Source organism: Melozone crissalis, unplaced genomic scaffold (genome assembly GCF_028551555.1).
Source record: "Melozone crissalis strain CALT ecotype California unplaced genomic scaffold, PUWL_Pcris_2 ptg000027l_1, whole genome shotgun sequence".
Lineage (NCBI taxonomy): Eukaryota > Metazoa > Chordata > Aves > Passeriformes > Passerellidae > Melozone > Melozone crissalis.
The window spans coordinates 34,418,380-34,438,288 of record NW_026535805.1 but is presented as its reverse complement, the minus strand read 5'-3'; the positions used below and the strand labels follow the sequence as shown (position 1 = coordinate 34,438,288).

The 19,909-nt window shown below is 37.9% G+C and overlaps 1 protein-coding gene across 2 annotated transcripts in view; it reads right to left on the bottom strand.

Annotated features, from left to right (window-relative positions):
• The window catches only part of ADGRG6 (adhesion G protein-coupled receptor G6), a 109,490-nt gene that overhangs the window by 32,348 nt on the left and 57,233 nt on the right, over positions 1-19,909 (bottom strand). For both annotated transcript variants that reach the window (XM_054280260.1, XM_054280261.1), the window contains exons 6-10: positions 13,846-13,931; positions 12,443-12,495; positions 12,309-12,362; positions 2,846-2,988; positions 2,030-2,144 (exon numbers count right to left, since the gene is read on the bottom strand). In XM_054280260.1, coding sequence (XP_054136235.1) covers positions 2,030-2,144; positions 2,846-2,988; positions 12,309-12,362; positions 12,443-12,495; positions 13,846-13,931 — 451 coding nt within the window. The remainder of the gene's footprint in view (positions 1-2,029; positions 2,145-2,845; positions 2,989-12,308; positions 12,363-12,442; positions 12,496-13,845; positions 13,932-19,909) is intronic.

Below are 19,909 nucleotides of genomic sequence, written 5' to 3'. Positions count from 1 at the left end.
TCATGCTATCACAGCACGGAAAAAGGAAGGATGGTAAAGGGGAAAAATTTATCCCTTTGCTCAGCACATGATAAAATAACATTATTCCTCAGCTGATAATATTAATTGTAACAGCACAGGTAATCATCTACTGTGGAATGCAGATGACTAGATGAGACTTTTAGAAGAGCTTCCTCTTCTCTCCAAACAAATCCCACCAGTGTTCCATATTGGCAAAAGCTGGTGGAGGCACAGGAAGGCACAACACAGGGCAGAACACAGGAATTTTACTTTTTTAAATGAGAAGTGCTCTAAACAATCATTTGTAGACCACGAATAATAAAGATAAGCAATACTTGAACAGCAAAGGCCAGAAACCTTAATTTTTAATGATTCTGAGGCTCTGCCATAAAAACAAGTTGATTTCTGCACTACTCACTCTACAACAAAAGTTGGTCAGTCAGAATCAGTTCTTGTACGAGATTAGGAGGCTGAGGAAGTGAGTTATTTAAGTATAATGCGGGTTGCTTTCCTGTTTGGCACTGAAACTCAAAGCTGATTCATATCCATGTTACCATATTATTTGGAAAAAGTAAGAGATCTGGTCTTCTCAGAACATGTTCCAGATGCAATGTGGGTGGATACGACTAATATATTGCATTTAATAGTAATCTTCCTAAATACTGAAGCAAATTAATTAATTAATATTGCATCATCATAACCATGTTTAAGGCACTCAAAGGAGATCAAAGCCATAATGTTTTGGTAATATAAAAATAGAAGTAATAATATTCCACTTTTACAAATGGGAAATGGACATACAGAGTCAAAGTCTTTTGTAGATGTTTGCAAAAAAACCCTTACATTAGAGAAAATTTCTTAAACCTTAAAAACTCAAGTTCAAATCTTTAAGCATAAGATTATCCCCACTTTCAATTATGACTAACTACTGGCAAAATATTTGTTACAGAATTTTTTTTACTTTTCCCCTAATGTGATGGGGTGTTTTCCATTAAACCAAATACATGGATCATCTTCATAGAGTTTTATTCTAATTCTTACATGAATTAGATAGTAGTGGTGGAGTGGTAGCAAATTTGAAGCTTTGGGTAGGGTAACATAAAGGTCACGGCCAAGTGCAAGGTCCTGCATGCGAGTCAGGGCAATCTCAAGCACAATTGGAGAGACCTGGGAGGAAAAGGGACTAAAAGCAGCCCTGAAGAGAAGGACTTGGGGGTGTTGGTGGAAGATGCAGCCCAGAAATACTGGAAGCATCCAGCTGCATCCATCCCTGGGGCCTGCAAGATAAGAAAAATGTGGACTTGCTGGAGCAAGTCCAAAGGAGGCCCACAAAAAATGATCAGAGGGCTGGAGCACCTCTCCTCTAAAGAACCTGAGAGAGTTTGGGTTGTTCATCCTGGAGAAGAGAAAGCTCTGGGGGGTTTCCAGCACCTAAAGAGGGCTACAGGAGATCTTGACAGGGACTTATTACAAGAGCATGTAGTGACCAGACAATGGAAAATGGTTTTAAACTGAAAGAGATTACGTTTCAACTAGATATTAGAAAGGAATTTTTTTACTTTGAGGGTAGTGAGGCACTGGCACAGGCTGTCCAGAGAGGTTGTGAATGTCCCATGCTTGGAAGCATTCCAGGCCAGGATGCATGGGGCTCTGAGCAACTTGGTCTAGTAGGAAGTGTCCCTGCCCATGGCAGGGGGCTTTGGAACTAGTAGATCTTCATGCTCCCTTACAACCTGAACCCATTCTATGATTCTGTGACTTGAGTAAAACAGTTTCATTCTGTACGAAGATTTTATTTTTATAGTCATGTTGAACATGTATTAATTGTGGGCCCCAATATGCCCTACAGAAGTGGTAGATGAGATTTTTTTCTTATCAATGAAATACAAAATATTACTGCACCTCCCTAACCTCTCACGGTACAGAAAAAATCTTCCTGAAATACAATACTAGCCAACAACAACCATTATACATAACAAAATAATAACTATATATAACCAGAAAGCTTCTCAGATATTTGAACACCTACCAGGTTCTTGATGCAGTCTGAACTGAGCTCCCATGGCAAAATGTGAAGTTGGTCACAGTAGGCCTAGTATCTGGCCAAAAATAGTTTGGAGGGTTTTCTTCAGCTAAACATTTTTCTGTAAAAATGAGTATATCAGTGTTAATAATGAATTTCTTCCCCTAATCATCTTGCATTTGTTGCCCTCAGCTCATCAACCAGCCTACAGCACAAAATTGTCTTAAAATGAAATGCTTGGTTGTTTGCAATAGAGTGGCAATAGAGGGGTGCACAACAGGGAATCATCCACACTGCTGCTGCTCAAAGGTAAGACTTGAATGCGTCTGCTGCATCCATGCATTCCAGCAGCCTCCACCTCCTCCCTTCCAAAGGAAGGGCAATCTTTGCTAGAAGCTGAATGGGAAGAGATTAAAGCTAAAAGAAGATTGATTAAGGGCAATTGTTTTCAGAAACACAAACATTGAGAAGTGGGGATGAGGGGCCTTGGAAGTCCAAAATGTCTCATTTTAGCTCTGGCTGTAACACATATTTTGTTATCCTCAAACCACCAGAGGAACTGTCAGGAACCTCCAAGCCTCTTTCAACCAGACAGCAAGACATTGACTAAAGCAATTTGGACAACTTTGTGTTAAAAGTGGTATTTTGATCATGGCTCTTTGAGATTAGTGGAACAACTACGTTTATAGAGACAATTTAAAATCTGACACCATCATACTGTTTGGCAATGTGTGATTATTTTAACACAGAAGATATTTTTGCTTGTTATTTATGAACAAGCAAAAAAAAATTTGTTGTGTAACAAAGCTGAACACTACTTACCCACTGGATCAACATCCACAGTATGAAGTTGATATCCCTCTTCCATGGTTCGATTGTTACTTATGAGCTTCTGTCGGATGTCTTCCTCTTCTAAATTGATGTTGTTGGTAGAATTATAAACCAGAAGAGCCAAAGCACTGAAACTGCAAAGAAAATCATCCAAGTGTTTCAGTCAGGAGAGCAGAGGCCAAATGTGTGGAAATAAAAGTATCTGAAAAACCCTGGTTTTCTGAGTATGGAACAGTGTCACCAAAACAGTGTTGTTCATTATCTGTAAATTAATATTTTTGTATATATAGGACCATGAAAAGAAAATATGGCTGGGAAATTTCATCTCCTGGTTACCTTTAAAAAACATCTCACCAAAAGAGCTAAAAAATGTTCTCAGAGGAGTTCAGAAGATGAAACCATAGAGTTGTAAATTCTAAATGGGCCCTAATTAATTTTAAACATCTGATTGCTAATGGCTTAGGAACTTAAGAGCTGATTCATCCCACCTCACAAAACTTGTCAGGGTGGGACAAGTCATCCTCCAGAGGATCCACCTCTGGAATACAGAGAAAGACTAGGAGATTAACAAAGAACAGATGCCTAACATTTAAATCTCTTAAGTTTTTTTATGGAGTGAAAAACACCCTGACATACTTCTGAAGCTTTTAGTCATAATTAGGAAAGTCGAGTTGCTCAGATGACTAATCGAAGTTTGAGCTGTATCTGTATTATAGCCCACTGCTACTTTCTTGGACATCAGAAGTAGTTCAAAGTGCCCAGGACTCTTTCCTGTGAACAAAATAAAACAGGCCCCACCCTTGTCCAAAAACATTGCTCTTCTGGAAGGGAAATCATGAACAGCAAACCAGTTCTAGCAGGACACAGGAAATAAGCTCAGAGTGGAAGGCACAGAAATTTCCTCCTGGGACAAAAGGAAATGTTGGAGATGAGAATATGTTGGTACCCAAGAGCATTGCTTGGCTCTGGCTACTAGGAGGTAAGCCTCTAAAGCATGGAACATTGGATGTCCATGGAAGCCAAAATGTGGAAAAAAGGAAAAAGCAAACATGCTTTGGGCTGTCTTCATCTTAGCCTTGCCCTTGGATACCCATCAGGCTGAATAAAGACAGACCTTTGGAGTGTGTGAGCTGTTCCTGGCAGCCTGGGGAGCGGTGGCACTGCCAGCACACATACAGTGAGCAGGGCACACACCCATCAGGGGTGCTTCCACCTGTGGCCCCCTGTGCCACAAGAAAGCAACAATGAGCTAAAGGGGCTTGTGGACTATGGGAAGAAGAGTAGCAGAAAAAAATCTGTAGGGGTACTGAAGAGGGCCAGTAGGGTTTTCAGGTAGTCCTTTCTAGACAAACCAGGACTTCAACTAAAAAAGTCTTTCAGAAAGTCATCCCCATGATGACAGCTCAGAGCTGCACTTTCCAGATGTGTCTAATTTTCTTGACATATTCACTGCTTTACTGGTTACATGTTACTGGAGAAGAAAGATAAAAATGTGACCACCTGCAGGCTTGGCTTTCTCCTTTCCCACTGGATGTATTTTAGCAGAGAAATTCCAGCTATCTCAGGCCAGGTCTCTCCTTCCCTGATCCCAGAGATACTGAGTTCCTCCTAACATTCCTTTGGTCTCTGTGGGGTGTTTAACATCTATATGGCAAATAGCCTCAGCAGGATGGATATGCATTAGCAGGCTTTTTCTGTATACCTCAGATATGTTACAAGCACAAATTTATTACAGCATTTATTTTTAGCAGAAGTATGGAAATTGCCTACTGAATGGCCAATTCCTTCAGCCCTCAGTACTTCAGCCCCAGAGTCTCCTGGCATTTAACCATCTTTCCTAAAAGATTCTGGCTTCAGTCATCCATTCCCTTCACTTCAGAAGAGGAAAACTTAATATACTGATGCCACTCCCTACCTCAGCACTCTGGCTTGCAGAACAGACATCCTGAACAGCCACCACTACTGCTTAGCTGCCTGTTTAAGGACTCCCAACTAACCAAACTGATATTTAGTATCCATACCTGTGAGGAAGGACAATGCCAACAAAAGAGAAGGGATAATGATAGATGAGGTAGAACTGGTTGCAGTTATATTGAAAAATTACATAGAAAAGTATTGATTGTGAAGCACTGGAAAAAAGAATCCCTTAAACCAATCTGTTGTTTTCTGAGAAACTCCTAAAGCACAGGTTATGTATACTGTATAATAAGAGCCTACTCCATAATATGATGAAAACAATTTCCACAAACTTGTCAGAATGACTCATGCTAGCTTCCCAGACTAAATAAATACCTTTTAACTTGACAGCTGACGCAATATGAAGTTCAGTGCTTCCTTCCACTTTTGTCACACTCAGATCCCAGAAAGAAAACATTATAATGGTGAAGAGCAAATTCTCATTTTGAGAAACAGTATGCCTGCATTCAAATAAATAGCAATGCTGCCATGCTCTGCTGGTGTCACTGGATTTGCTACCTCCAACTTTAAATCTTTTATTGTGTGGCAAATAAAGGCAGATAGATTCTCACAGTAGTAATCAATTACAAATTCCACATCATCTATAGTAACCTGTACTGCCAACGTTACTGCCATCAATATAATTTAAAAAAATGGACAGTGGTGTAGGTAAACACAACAGGGATTAGTATGTTTCTGTTTTCTTTGACTGAAATGGTGACAGCTGGAGCAAGCAGGAAAGCTTGGGAAGACCAGTGTCTATCCCACTTTGTCCTGGTCTGTTGAGCTAAGCTGGCTCAGAGAGAGGAATTTACGAAGCTGCATCCTCATCAGAGGCACAGGAGGTGGTGGTGGAGCCTGTGCTGCCATGGCCCGGACCACAAAGCCAGCTTTCTTCTCCAGCAGCGTGACTCAGAGCTATTCCAGGACAGTGTGCCTACACGCGGGCTGTGGTCGCGCTGCTGCGCCCTGCGAGCAGCCCGGAGGAAGGATTAGCAAACCACGGAGCCCTGCAGCACAGGCTGCCCTGCACCTGGAGAGATGCAGCTGGTAATCAGCAATGCACATTTCTCCTTTCTGTTGTACTAGACAGGCTGAACTAATACGGAATTACTGCTGTTGAACTGTTTCACAAGTCACTATTAATTTCCTTCAGAGTTAGTATAACTTGATTTAAAGAATATAAACAACTATTTTTAAAGAACCGAAATACCTGCAGAATCTAAATTTCCACTAAAAGTCCTGGGAATTTCTGAGCTAACTACCCAGGCATATTTTAAATAGTTTTCAAATGTCAACATTAAATTCTTTACTAATCTCATGGTTTTGTTTTCTCTGAAGATAAGTGGTGATGGATAGCTATAACTGAAGACTGGCCACACAGGTAGGCCTGCAGAGTCGCTTTTGAGGTTCATTTCATATTTGCGGGGTTTTTTAGATAGAGAAAGGAAATTATGAATTTGACTTTGTGTTTTTAGAAGGTTAATTTATTATTTTATAATACTAGACTATATTAAAGAATATTATAATAAACTATACTAAATAATACAGAAAGGATATTTACAGAAGGTTAAAAGACAATGAAAACTCATGACTCCTTCTAGAGTTTCAACACAGCTTGACTCTGATTGGCTGTTAAGTTAAAACAATTCACATGAAACTAATGAAATAGCCACCTGTTGGATAAACAATCTCCAAATACATTTTAAAGCAACACAACACAGGCAAAGCAATGAGATAATTATTGTTTTCTTTTTTTATCTGAGCCTTCTCAGCTTCCAGGAGAGAAATCCCGAGCAAAGGGATTTTTCCAGAAAATATGACAGTAACAGTTTTAACTGCTTTGCATTAACTGGACAGACAAAAAAGAGCTGACTGTTCCGTAAGTCACTCAGTGAAGATGCAATACAAAGAGCAGACAAAATGTTAGAAAACTCGCAGAGTAAGACAGAAATAAGTTTGAAAGCAGAGGAAAACTAAAAGAATTCCACAGAAGCATCTGAGTTGCAAATAATCTTTTACTTGAGGTGATTTTGACTGCAACACATTAAAGTGTTCAAAACAGAGAGCAAAAAAGATATGACTTAACAGACACATTTAAAGAAATGTCAAGGATGAAGAGTTTCCTCTCCCTGGAGAAGGTGATGTTATAGTTAGAATATAAAATCTGAGACTTCATGACACAAAACTAAAAATTGCAGCTACTTTTTGGACTACTAAAAATAAAAGCATCCTAAGCCTTCCTTTTAAGTTAATGACCCTTGTAGCAGAAGAATTTTGCAAGCACCATGGTCACGCCTCATGCCTTGGCTTGTGTCTCTGAGTCTTGCTCCTCCTTGCAGATCTGGTGTGGGAATACAATCAACTACAGCCTTTCAACAGAAAGCACTTTTAATATGTGATAATTTGGTATGAAGGCTATTCATTACTAGAGAATGTTGCAAAGTAAAACCAGAAAGGACTGGAATCCCTCACATGGAACAGCTGGTCTTTGCTGAAATGGGTTTTTGGCTACACTTGCACTATGTTCTGGAACAATGAAGAAAACCCCCATTCCCTATTCCCCAGCACATTGCTTTTCTAAAAATGGCATCTAACAATGTCAGATCTTCACTAAATCTAGTTAAAGTCAGTGGAAAGACAAAATAAGTCATTGGAAGCTGGAAAAGGGCAGGAAGCTTCAGCAGGAGACTAAGAAGGGATCATCCTTCAGTCACTCAAAAGGAAATCCCAAATTCTTGAATCTGTGATGAAGGCTTTCTTCACAGGTCATGGACAAAAGATGCCAACGGGGCACTGTGGAGAAACCTGAGGATTTTCACTTGTTCTTTTTTGGTTGGTTTTTCAAACAGAAATATTACATACAATGCACATGTTATGCAGCATTTTGAGGTATTTCTCAGCCCGAGTTAAGGCTGTCCCTTACTACCTTCAGTAACAGTGAAATTGAAGTTGTGTGGAGTAGAGGAGGGCCAGGTCCAAATCCTTCGTAAAACCTCACCAGTAGAAACCCAGAAAACTTTTGAAATAGGAACAGACATCACGGATTTATTCATTTATAACAAGAATGGCAAAGTTATTTAATAAAAAATAAATTGAAGTAATCTACAAAGAATGTAAAAAGCCCAATACTTTACTTAGGACTAAAAACCCAAAAGTTATGCTGTTCTAATGTTGCTACCTCTTGTCTAAAACTATTACACAATCTACTTAACATTTTATCCAAGTGCATTACACTTTCCATTAAGCAAAACAAGATCCAAGACACACGGCATGCAGGAGCCTAAATATGCCTCACTAACACTGGTGGCAAAACTCCACAGACTTCAAAAGAGCAAGACTGGGCATGGGTAGCTCTGATTAACTGCTTTCCTCTCTATTTTTATTTCCAAGACAAGGGATTTCTGTTTAGATTTAGTAGTTTTTACGCAGATGGCTACTACTGTGGTTTTTAATTTGGATGAGATGTTTAACAGTAACATTAATAACGTTTCCCATAGAAGGAGCAGCCCAACACTGGAAATAGGCCAAAATTATGACAATCAAGCAGTGATATTGGAACAACCATAAACTTACTGTATGTTAAGTGGAGAAAATTAATGAATTAATTAGGGCCTGAATTCTCAAAACTACTTGCAAAATAAGAGAAGAAAGGAAAAGCAAGGGAGCTGAACTCTTTAATAAAGACCCCTGTGAGGCAGCCCTATGTAGTCATCTGATAAAACCTAGGATCAGTAGGACTTTTCTGAGAAAAGCAGCAGCAGCAGTCACAGGAAGTTTTGACAAAGCTGCAGAGTCATAAAAGGCAAAGAATTAATGAAAAAAACAAACACATTTATAGTTTATCTACAAAATTGGTTCACATGCATAAAATCCACAAATTGGCTTAATTTTCAAAGGTTTGTGCAAAAATAATGGGGACAAAGAAACAGCTACATCCATAGCTCATGCTGAACTCCTGTCTATTTGGAACAGCTGCCCTTTCATTAAGAGGCAGAAACTGTACAACCAGGGGAAAACATGAACATTGACATAAAGTCAAATATAGCTTTTATAAGACTCTGTCTATAAAAGTAGTTAATAATCTACCAAAGTATTAGCTTGATACATACTGCTGTCATCCAGAGATGTCACAGTATTAGAGGTGCTGATAATAATATGCACTTTTGGACTTGGCACTCTGTCTCTCATCACTGGGTACATAAATGCCTAGCAAGCATGGTGTACTTTGGATTTCTGCAGCTCATACAACACAGCAATGAAAGAGCAACAATCCACTTCAATAATTTTGTTTTGTTTTGCTCTTCTCCTGAATGCAGTAGTTTAAAATATTTTTTTGGAAAACACCTATTTTTAATGTGACAAAAAAAGCCAGCTTCCTACCTCCCACTTCCAGCTACTATTTCTTCTCTGAATCATTCTCTCTAACGATTTTTCCTCTTTCATATGCAAGAACACTAGGTGGGGAGAGTGACAGCTCTCCCAGCTTTATGGATCTCAGCTCTCTCAGCTTTATGGATCTTCCTTGATGAGGAAGCAGTGTGATAAATACGGGTGGAGCAAAGCAAAATGCATAGAACAGGCTTGGGGATGCTGTTTTTTTGGTTTTGGTTTTTTTTTTTAACCTGCTGTATAAAATACTAATCCAAAAGGAATGCAAAATATATGTGATCTGAATTACAAGAATATGAATTCATCTAAAGAGAGGAAAAAACTTCTCAAAGAACAATTTTAAGAATTATTATACTGCTTTGGAAAAAAGAAGACCATGATCTTGTAGAAAATTCAGAAAAGAGAAATGAGACTTAGTGAATTAAGAGTTAAAACTAAAATATTCACTTCTGCAAAAGATAAAGTCAAGGCCATAATATTTCTATGTTAAGTCTTAAATTTTAACTGTGGAGTGAATTTCTGTTTAGTTGAACATGAAGGTAAATAGAACAAGAAGTACTTAAAAACTAAGGGAAATAGTAGAATGTCTAAGACTGCAACAGACTTATCCTTGACTATCCAAAATGAAGAAATAAGAAAATACTTGGGCAACTTTCCACAGAAACGATTTATAGGAACATTAAATTAATAGTAACTGCATGAAATCACACTGTGAGTTACATTCAAGAATTCAGCCATAACATTTCAGTGAATCTCCTAGGCAGTCAGCAATTACCATTACTTCCACCAGGTATTTAGAATTTCCACCCTCTATACAGCTAATCTTCTATACTCACAAGTGTTACCCTAGCATCTTGTAGGATTTCCTAAGAATCCTATCCAGGAAACATCCAAGGAAAGTCTAACAAAGAATCTTGACAACAATTATCCAGAACCAGTAGGAAAAAAGGTTTGCTTTATGGATCTTCAAAAATTCAACAGATTTCTTCCCCACAAAATTCAGAAACAGATGTGTGAGCCTCAGAAAAGCAAGGAACTGGGAACTAAACCCAGGAACACTGAAGACTACTGGGAAGCTAATCCTCTTTTGGTTTTAGAAGGGAGGGATGTACAACCATAGATATATATACACAGAAAACCTAAAGATGCTTCAACAAATTTTTTTTCAAATGTTTCTTCTGTAAGAGGTAAATGATGCATGAAAATGTATTCAAGACATGAAAGCTATATGAAAAAAGGCAGAAAATCATGTGTGTATATATTTCTATATATGTGTAGGTACATACACAGTGTGTAAAAAGCGTAATTTTTGTTAGTAATGTATCAAGTACCTCACCTAAATTTTTAACTATCCTTGCTTTATCCCATCTGCATTTCTAGGTTGAGCAGGATCCTGACTTGTCTTTTTGTTTTGTTTCATTTTGTTTTGTTTTGTTTTGTTTTCTTAAGAAAACATTCACAGCATGACACTCCTGATTATTTGGAGAACATTAAAATTTGGTGTGACATGACCAGCATTTATACTAAATTATTAAAAATTATGGAAAAATGCCATTTGACCTTGACACAAAGTGCACTAGAGCCCATGAGAAGGCTAGTTTCTCATAAGACGAGGCCTTCCTTGGAAAATGACATATTATGAACATGTAATTCCATTGCCTCTGAAATTATATATAATGAACAAAAGAAATAGAGATGAGGTTACTTCCCCATAAGAGTAATACATTATGACAAGTAATTTAGTGGCATATTCACCTTATGGCAAAAAGGGAGGCAAAGGAAAGGAAAGGGAAATTACTAAAATAGTTTCTGCCTCTTCAACTGTTTTTTGAGTAGACTAGGGAGAATAAAAAACCAGAGGTCAGGATGGTGGGAAGGTGAGACAAGAAGAAATCAGGTGTACAGCTCAGCTGCTAGACTCATAAAAAGATACAGAAATAAGGATGGGGAAAGCTTTACATTCCCCAGCAATCTTGGACTGTTGGTAAGACCCAAGGTGTGGTCTCCACTGGAAAGGCCTTGCCGGCATAACCATATCATTTAGAAGTGTGAAAAAAAATCCTACCCACATCACTACACCCTACTGTAAATGTAGGTCAAACAGCAAAATAGCCCATTCAGAGACTGGGCTTACAGTGTACCAGTTAAAAGGTTTTGCCAATAAAAGCTGTCTTTCTGCTGTGGCTATGTGGGAAGGAGATACTACCTTTCTACAGATCTTTTCATGTCTAGGCAAACTCTTGAAAACTAGAAGCACCACTAACTACTTCCTGATGGTAAACTGGGAATATTGGTCTGATATTAAAATGACATTATCATGGCAGTTCTCAAGAGTCAGCAGTTAAAATTCTTAACAGGAATTTTGCCTACACTTCAAAGACATAGATCCCATACCCACTTATTGCCCCATCCCCAGAAGACTAATTATATTTTGGTTTCCTCTCCTTAATTTGGTCCTAAGATTCCCTCCCTCTCCAGACATCCCTCAGAAATCAGCCTGCTGCTTTCAAAGAAGCCCATAGAGGCCAGATTTTCAGGGGGTTGACCCATCTAACTTTCTCTGGCTGCCTTTGAGGTCGTTCCAACTCCAGCGCCTCCAAGCCCAGCAGTAGTCAGGAAATGAGAGCATATGGTAAATAGTTTAACTCACACTCGTTTAGCTTTCAATTCTAGCATGATTTTTCAGTGTTTTCCATCTAGTCAGATGTCTATTAACTCAAGAGTGTCTGGTTCAAGAGAACAAATGCAGAGACAGTGGACAGATACCAGTGTACCAAAGCTTGTTGCTAAGGAAAGCTGGGTATGTTGTACAACTTAAATATCCTGAATCTATTCAGTTTTGTGACAGATGAAACCTGAGTTCTGAACAAATTATCTGTTAGGGTTTAAAGTGTGATAGGTTTAAACCAAAACAAACATGATAACCACTATTAGGTTTCTAAGAACATTCAGAACATTGAGATTGCCAGCAGTCATGTATTTAGAGACCTGCAGCGTCTGCCAAATAATAGGCAACAAATCCAATAATAGACAATAAGGCCTGTTGTAAAGCCTCTTGCAAAAGCAGCTGTTGCCTCTATTGAGAAAATGTCTTTCAAAATATTACCTTTTAATACTTCTTTTTTGTCTTGCTCCCTCTCTTATGGAGGCAGGGTGGATGCTATAAAAGAAACAGACATTAATTAGGGTGGATTAATTCTCCAAAGGAATACAACATGAATATCTTTCTGCTTAATTTACCTGATATTGACCACATACACAGTGTAATTCCAGTTCTGGAAAGTACGGTTCAGCTGAAAAACAGGAAGACATTGATCACATGAATGGTGAGATGTTAATGGGGCTCTTTGTTGCTTAAAGCTGTGTTAGAATTTCACCCTTCAGCCCCTTGAAAAATCCCCTTCAGTTTTGCAAAGCAAAGAGAACACTCACTTTTCAGTGAGGTGACAGCTGTACAACTGGTAGTGAGAGATGTGGCTTTTTTGTGGACAGAAGGAAATCTGTATGAGGTCACGACAGAGTGAACAGGTGAGTGCACAGGATCCTGACTTTTTCCTTTTCTCCCTCTCTTCCACATCTTAAACCCTCAGATACACTTTGAATAAAATAGATTTACTGAAAAAGCTATCGGCTAAATTTTCACCTGAAAGCCTTCAAACTTACAATGATGTTCTTTGCAGACCTTTGTACTCTTTACTCTGAGTGTTCAACAGCTGCTCAGTTTTCGTCCAAGAGACACCTTTGCATACTCTTGCACCTTTCTGGTTTCTTTGGCTCAGGCATCTATGTACTTTGCCTGGGTACTGCTGCTAAGGGAACAGCCTTGGAAGGTGTGCATGACTGCAATTCTGTTCTGTAGATTATTATATATATATTCTGGTTTATGGGTTCCTTAGCTCCTGATAGCTGAAATCTCCAGGTTTTTAAAATGAAAATAAAAAAGAATAGTTGTTATATTTCATGATGTTGTATATTCACGTAAGTAGTTGGTATAAAGGTTTTACAAATTGTGTGAGTGGGACTATGTGAACTGCCAAAAAGGACAGAGAATATTCAGACGAGAAGAACTTCTAGAGGCAACAACATCAAAAATTCCTCACCCAGAGACAAGCTTATATTTGCTAAAATGGGCTGAAGAACCAGGGACTACTAGAAACCTCAGCAGCTGACCTATGGCAGAAACCTTTTGAAGTAGCAAACATTAGGATAAATTGGAAAAGTTTATTGCTTCACACAAATCAACACTGCCGGGTGTTTCGATGATTTCTGCCATAATATAGCTTCAAAACCATATTAGCACTCGGTGAGAAAGTTTTTGTCCTGTACAGTGATGTTTGAACCCAGACATGTACCTCTTTTTGTGGACGATTCTGATTTCTCCATACTTTCCAAAATCTCACTTACTACCTACATTTCTTAGGAAGCTAGCTAGTATAGTGCAGACAATTTAAATTTAATCCATAATGCTGAAGAGCCCAAGCTAGACCTGAATTTATTACTGCATAAATAAACAAAAGAAAGATATTTGGAGAACACATGTGAAGCATTTTCTTAGTAGTCTCATTTTTTTTTATTTTCCAATTGATAACAGTGATGGGACAGATTCATATAGGTAATCACATAGGAAAGAAAACTTAACTTACCCATTCTGCAATGACATCATGTACTTTTGACACCGAGTTGGAGTTGGAACTAGAGACAACTATTGATATCCTGTAGAATAGCCCACCTGTCCATTAAAAACAGCATCATAATGTTAGAAACTGAGCAAATTTAGCTTTTTGATAATGAGATTTTAGCTTCATGATTAATAGAAAAATTGTGCTGAACCCCAGATACAAGGCCACCTCACACTCTCGTTGGCATTTAATCTCTGAAATGAATTACCCCTGCAGGTCTGGGCCCATTCTCACTAGTCCTGTTGATTTTGACAAGAATTCCCTCCCCCTCCATATTTTCAGAGGCACTTGAAATGTGACATGGAAACTCACAGACAACATACATCTAAGCAGTATTTTGCATATGCCTCTAATGTGGTGTGTAAAATCAAGTTCACAACAGTGTCAGGAATTTTAAAAACTATTATATTTAATGAAGTCTGTAAACACAGATAAATTCTGCTCCTAGACATATTGTTATAATATTGTTATATGTTCCAGAATTGAACCACTGCAGATTGGAGTTTAAATATTGTGAGAGCAAATAAAGCTCATCAATTAAATGCAGCAAGGTAACTGAGGAGAGAATTAGGTGTGAGAAAGGATACAGAGCTCTTGCTTCCAAAGTACAGGCTTGCTCTGAAGCCTGGCAATGGCCAGACAGTAGAAGAACCCATATTAGCTTTACAAAACTGGCAGCTGAACAAACCATCTTTCAGTCGCAAAATGTGTAACACTTGGCTTGGTGCAATTTTATATTCAGAAAACTGTTTTGAAATGGCACAGAGTAAATATAAATTCTCTTTAAGCTCATGAGTGGGTAGGCAGCATTACAAGATTTCACATCTAATAAATAACATCAATTCATTTCATAGTTATGCTCTGTGTTAAAAGTCTGTACTTTCCACAAGCCTATTTTTTTCACTAAGCTACCAAATATTCTGTAAGTTCTAGCTGGGTGAAAGTTCCCAGGATGTGGGGGAGGTTTAAGAACTTCTGGATCAATTCACTTGCACTTATGTGAATTTGTGGCATTGCTTGGTTTTGGGCTGTTATCAAGGCGGTGGGTCTTGATCACAGACACATGCATTTATATAATCTTATGTAAATCTTACAGAGACCCTGCACAGGACAGAGCAGGACATGAAAATAATTATACAGAAATCCCTTTCTGTCTCAGATTGGAAAGGAACTGCTCTATCTTTTGGAAACGAAATAAAAGACCTTTTATTCTAAGTAGAGCAAATGTCATAATTTTACAACTTCATAGATAATTACTGTACAGGAGCTTGAAGTAAAGGCACCTGGAAAAAATTTGACATGAGTATTTTCCAATTTAAGTGTGCATGCATTGGTTACTATTCATGAAATGGTTGGAGAATTGTTCTTTCTTTACAATATGGAATTAATTATATGAATATTAAGATTGGTAAAAAAATTCCTTTATGATAAAACGGTAAAGAAGATGGTTTACTAGACACTTTCTTTGGTAAGCTATGATTAAATTTTTGATATGAGCAGAATGAACTTTGTTTTGATTTACTGTCTTTTTTAACTCTCCTGAGGAGGCACATTTGGTGCATAGTTTAATCTGAAAATATGCTTTAGTTTATTATTACTGCAATAGTGTAAAAAAAAAGGATTAAAAATTATATCTTTGGAAGTAGAAATTTGGACTTTGGGCAAATTGAAAACACTTGCAATGCCTCGATGTCCTTTGTATGTATATATCTCTGTATAAACACATATTCAATTTTAAATCTATAATGCACCTTTTATATGTGCCATACAGATACACACATACAGAAAGTGTGCATTAGATACTCTTGTTAAAACTCATATGTAATGATTATCTAATTATAACCTTACTTAGATAATTATGTATAGTGACAAAATCACCTTAATATAGGAATATGCAAAGTATTTTAAAAATCATACACAGTAACTACAAACTAGGCAATAGATTCAAGATCTCCACCAGATGGTGACCCAAAGCACTTTTTAATGAGGCATAAAAAAAACCAAACAAGAACTAATCTGCATTTTAAAATACTCTCAGGAGACTGCAAAGTAGATAGTAAAAACTAAAACTTATTTATCCCTCTTCAAGTTAAACAGTTGAAATCCCTCCCCAAAATGTTGAATGAAAACAAAACAAAAAAAAAAAAATTGTTGAAAAGTAGCCAAAGAAAACTTGAAAAAAAAAGAATAAAATAGCCTGCAAAACAATGCTCTTACACCCACCACCAACTACAAAAATATAATGATCAATTAAATGTCAGTATTTTTAAAAATTCTGTCAGGAAAATGCTGAGTTTTATTATTCAAACTCTGAATTTTGAAAAATCTTCTATTTTTGAAAGTGAAATCCTCAAAATTATGTCAGTAAAAATCATTCATATACTCCCAAAAAACAAATTGTCATTAAATCATATAAAATAGATAGAAACCATTATATTATCCTCACAGTCTCATGAGAGCTGTCTTAAAGAAGTACACAAATATGAGAAATCACACATTAATGACATTTACTACCACTAAGATGTTACAAATTCCCTTCTACTGTAATTATATTATTATTCTAAAACATCTTCATATGCTAAAAGGACAAAAGGAAGCTACCTCTACATTCAGTCTACAAACTGAATATCTAATAGATAAGATGATCTGGGGGTTTTTCTACATCTAACTTAAACAGCTTGACATACTGTAGTGGAACTCAGGTCGACAGAGGCAGCCCAGCTCAGTGAAGAAGTCGCACAAACAAGGCAAAAGGACTGCAGCAGAGCTAGTAAGCTGTTTCAGTGGTGGGTAAGAGCTGCTGTTTTGGCTTGTCCCAGATGGCAAATTGGCCAAGGAATAAACATGGGCTGAAACTGATGACTCATGGTACGTCACAGAAGAAAGTGATGTTTGGATCTGCACGAGAGAGTGATGGATGGCTGCTGCAGCTCTCGTCAGAGTGCCTGTCAAGATGGTCTCTTTGTGCTGAATAAAAACTGTGCTATAGGAAGATGGCAAAGGTACCACATCATTCATTATTGCAGTTCTTGATGACTCCAGAACAGAAGAGAGATTTGCAAGTTGTCCATAATCAGCATTTTCAAAATCCAAGGCATTCGCAGTAATGATAGATATTGCTTCTCTGTTCCTGCTAAAGGGCCCATACACCTCCCCCTCTGAATTCCATTCAGAAAGCTTCAGTATGTTTGTTGATGTCAGAACAGCAAAATCCCTTATGTCTTTATCATTGTCAATGATTTCTTGTTCTACTGCCCAGAGAGAGTATCTTGGACTGTCCTCTTGATTTTCAATGGAGTTTTGTCCTAAAACAGTTAGATAATTTCTTGGTGTTTCTGCTGTTGGCAAGTTTAACTCTTCTACATCCCACTGAGGGAGCAAGCTTGGAGAAATTGTGTCAAGATGATTCTGAAAACTTTGTGGGAGTGGAGGTGTGGAATAGGTGTTAGGAGTTACACTGTCTCTGAACTTGGACTCTGAATGAAGAAACTGCCTTAATTCCAAAGACACTGGAAAAAAGTCAGAACTCATTGAACTGATGCTTTTTAAATAAATACCTGCATCTTTTTGAACTTTACTTCTTGGTTTATCTATGGTATTTGTCATAGCATCATTCTCCAGAAGACTTTGAGACTGCTGTGTTTTGTGTGTTCTTGTACTGCTTGTCGAACTCTCAACTCTCCAAGTAACCTGAGTCCCAGATGTACTGATCAAGAAAGGAGCTTGGCTATCCCTTGAACCAGAAGGCTGAGCTCCTGAATGTGTTGGCAAGACAGAAACAGGCTGATGCCTATTGTTTAGGAAAGTCATGTCAGTTTGATCACTTACTATGTCAGTTTGAATTTGCATGTGCACACTATCTGCAGAGTTTTCAAGTACCTGATCAAAAGGGCTTACCTGTGCCCATACAGAGGATTGAATGGAAGGTGCTTCCAGGGAAGGAAAAAGGAAATCAAAATAAAATTCACTGTTGGAAGTCACAGTTAGGTTTGCAAAGCTCATTGTTGACTGCAATTGTGATATTGACCGGCCTTTACTTTCTGAAATTCTCTTTGAAATTCCTGGAATAAATGAACTAAAGATTTTTGTTTCCAAAGCTGATACATGACAAGAAAAATTAATTTCTTCAGCTCGGTGATCTAAAAATTTAATGGCAGATGTTTGTTCAGAGATATTGTCAGAGTTAGCATATAAATTAATGGACAGCAGTCTCTCTGTTGGGGAAGAAAGCAGTTTATTAAATGAGAGCCAGAAATTTTCTGATGGCTCCTCAGAAAACAATTGAGATGATTCTTTGAAATGGTGGGAAACAGTCCAGAAACTTGCTCTTAAAGAGGGGGATATATCTACATATTTTGTTGGAAAATCCAAGTAATCTGAGTCCCAGGAGTCAGCAACTGGATTCATGTTCTCTGGCTCTAATATGGAAAAAGCTGACTCTTCATTTTCATTACTACCATGAAATGCATCCAAATTGTTCTGCAGTGCTCCATTTCTGAGGGTCTCACTTGGATTTTGAAAGTATAATGAATGCTGTAAATAATGAGACCAGTAATTACTACTCGATATAAATATGCTGTCACTTTTCAAATATGTGTCAGTCAACAGCTGTTGATAAACAGGCAGGGTTGTTACAACATGCTTAAATACTGAGCTTGTCCAGCCTGGTTCTACTAGAAATGATGAAAATGTTAATAGTTCTCTACTGCGTCCTTGGACTGAATTTGTCAGTTGGCTGTCATGCATAAATTTTGTGTATGATTTTTTCATGTTCTGAAAAAAACTTGTTGGTTTGCCCTGTAGAATCTCCACAGAGGTTAAATTTGTAATGCTTCCTGAGTGATAGTCTTTAATGTGCACAGATTTTCTAAACTGAAATTCACTGTTTGCTGATAGAGTAGAAAACATTTTCCTGTCAGCACTGCCTTCTATCATTTCCAGGTAAAAATTTTCAGGTGCCAAGTCTAGCAAATCTAACCTACTTTTTTGGAATGGTGGCTTCTCATCTGTAGGTGGTACAGACAAGCTAGAAAGAAAATGTCTGTCTTCTTGAATATCAGAGGTGATATGATGAAGAAATACAGGCTCGTTCCACCAGTTCACAGGCTCCAAGACATTGCTTGTATGCCTGAAATTGTTTGTGTCGCTGCTGGAGGATGAAATCCACAGAGTTTCTTTTTTGTGTTCATAAGCAGTGCTGCTGCTGCTGCTAACAGGAGAGTGGAACGATGGCTCAGAGACAGAGAGATGGAGCCTACTTGCCAAAGTCCTTGCTAGCTCTGCACTGGGATTTCTGCTGTGAAGAAGAGGAACTGCTGCATTCACAGGCAGCTCTGTAGCTGCATCGGCTGCACCAGAGGTACCATGGAATGGACTTCTAGAATAATTCAAAATATTTTCGTTTGGCAACTGATTCATTACAGTATAATCTAGGTTGATGTTTTCTGTATAAGCAGGCAAGGTTTTGTTGCTGTTCTCTTCAGAAGAAGCTGGTGTGGACAAAGCTGGAAGGAACAAGCTGTGTGGGCTTTTTCTCTCTGGGTTATCATCTGCTGAATTTTTACTGAAATGCTGGGGCCTTTGCTTCACTGGCCAAATAATTGGGGTTGAGATAATTCCTATTGTTTTGATCCCTTCTATCTTAGATTCTTGCTGCCTCTGTGGTCGTGAATGGGAAAATTCAGGTGAATTTCTCTTCATTCTGAAGATAACTGTAGCAGGAAGTCTGAATTCCTGCAGGTCTGTGTGTAGCAAGCCACATAGTTAATGGATTAAAAAAAATATATGTAACTTAACTCTCTGTTCTTGGTCTAAAAATCAACTTACCAAGAGCGGAAAATGATGCTTGTTAGCTGAGTGAAAATTTAATTTGCTTCTACCATAAGTGAACTTGGCTTATTTTCCCAGTCTTCCTACTTTTTCTCTGGATTTTCAAAGCTAGACAAAGGACTTAATTGTCAATTTTTTATTCATACTATTAATATGATTGAGTTCATTCTGTCATTAAAAAAAGCAGAATTAACTGCTC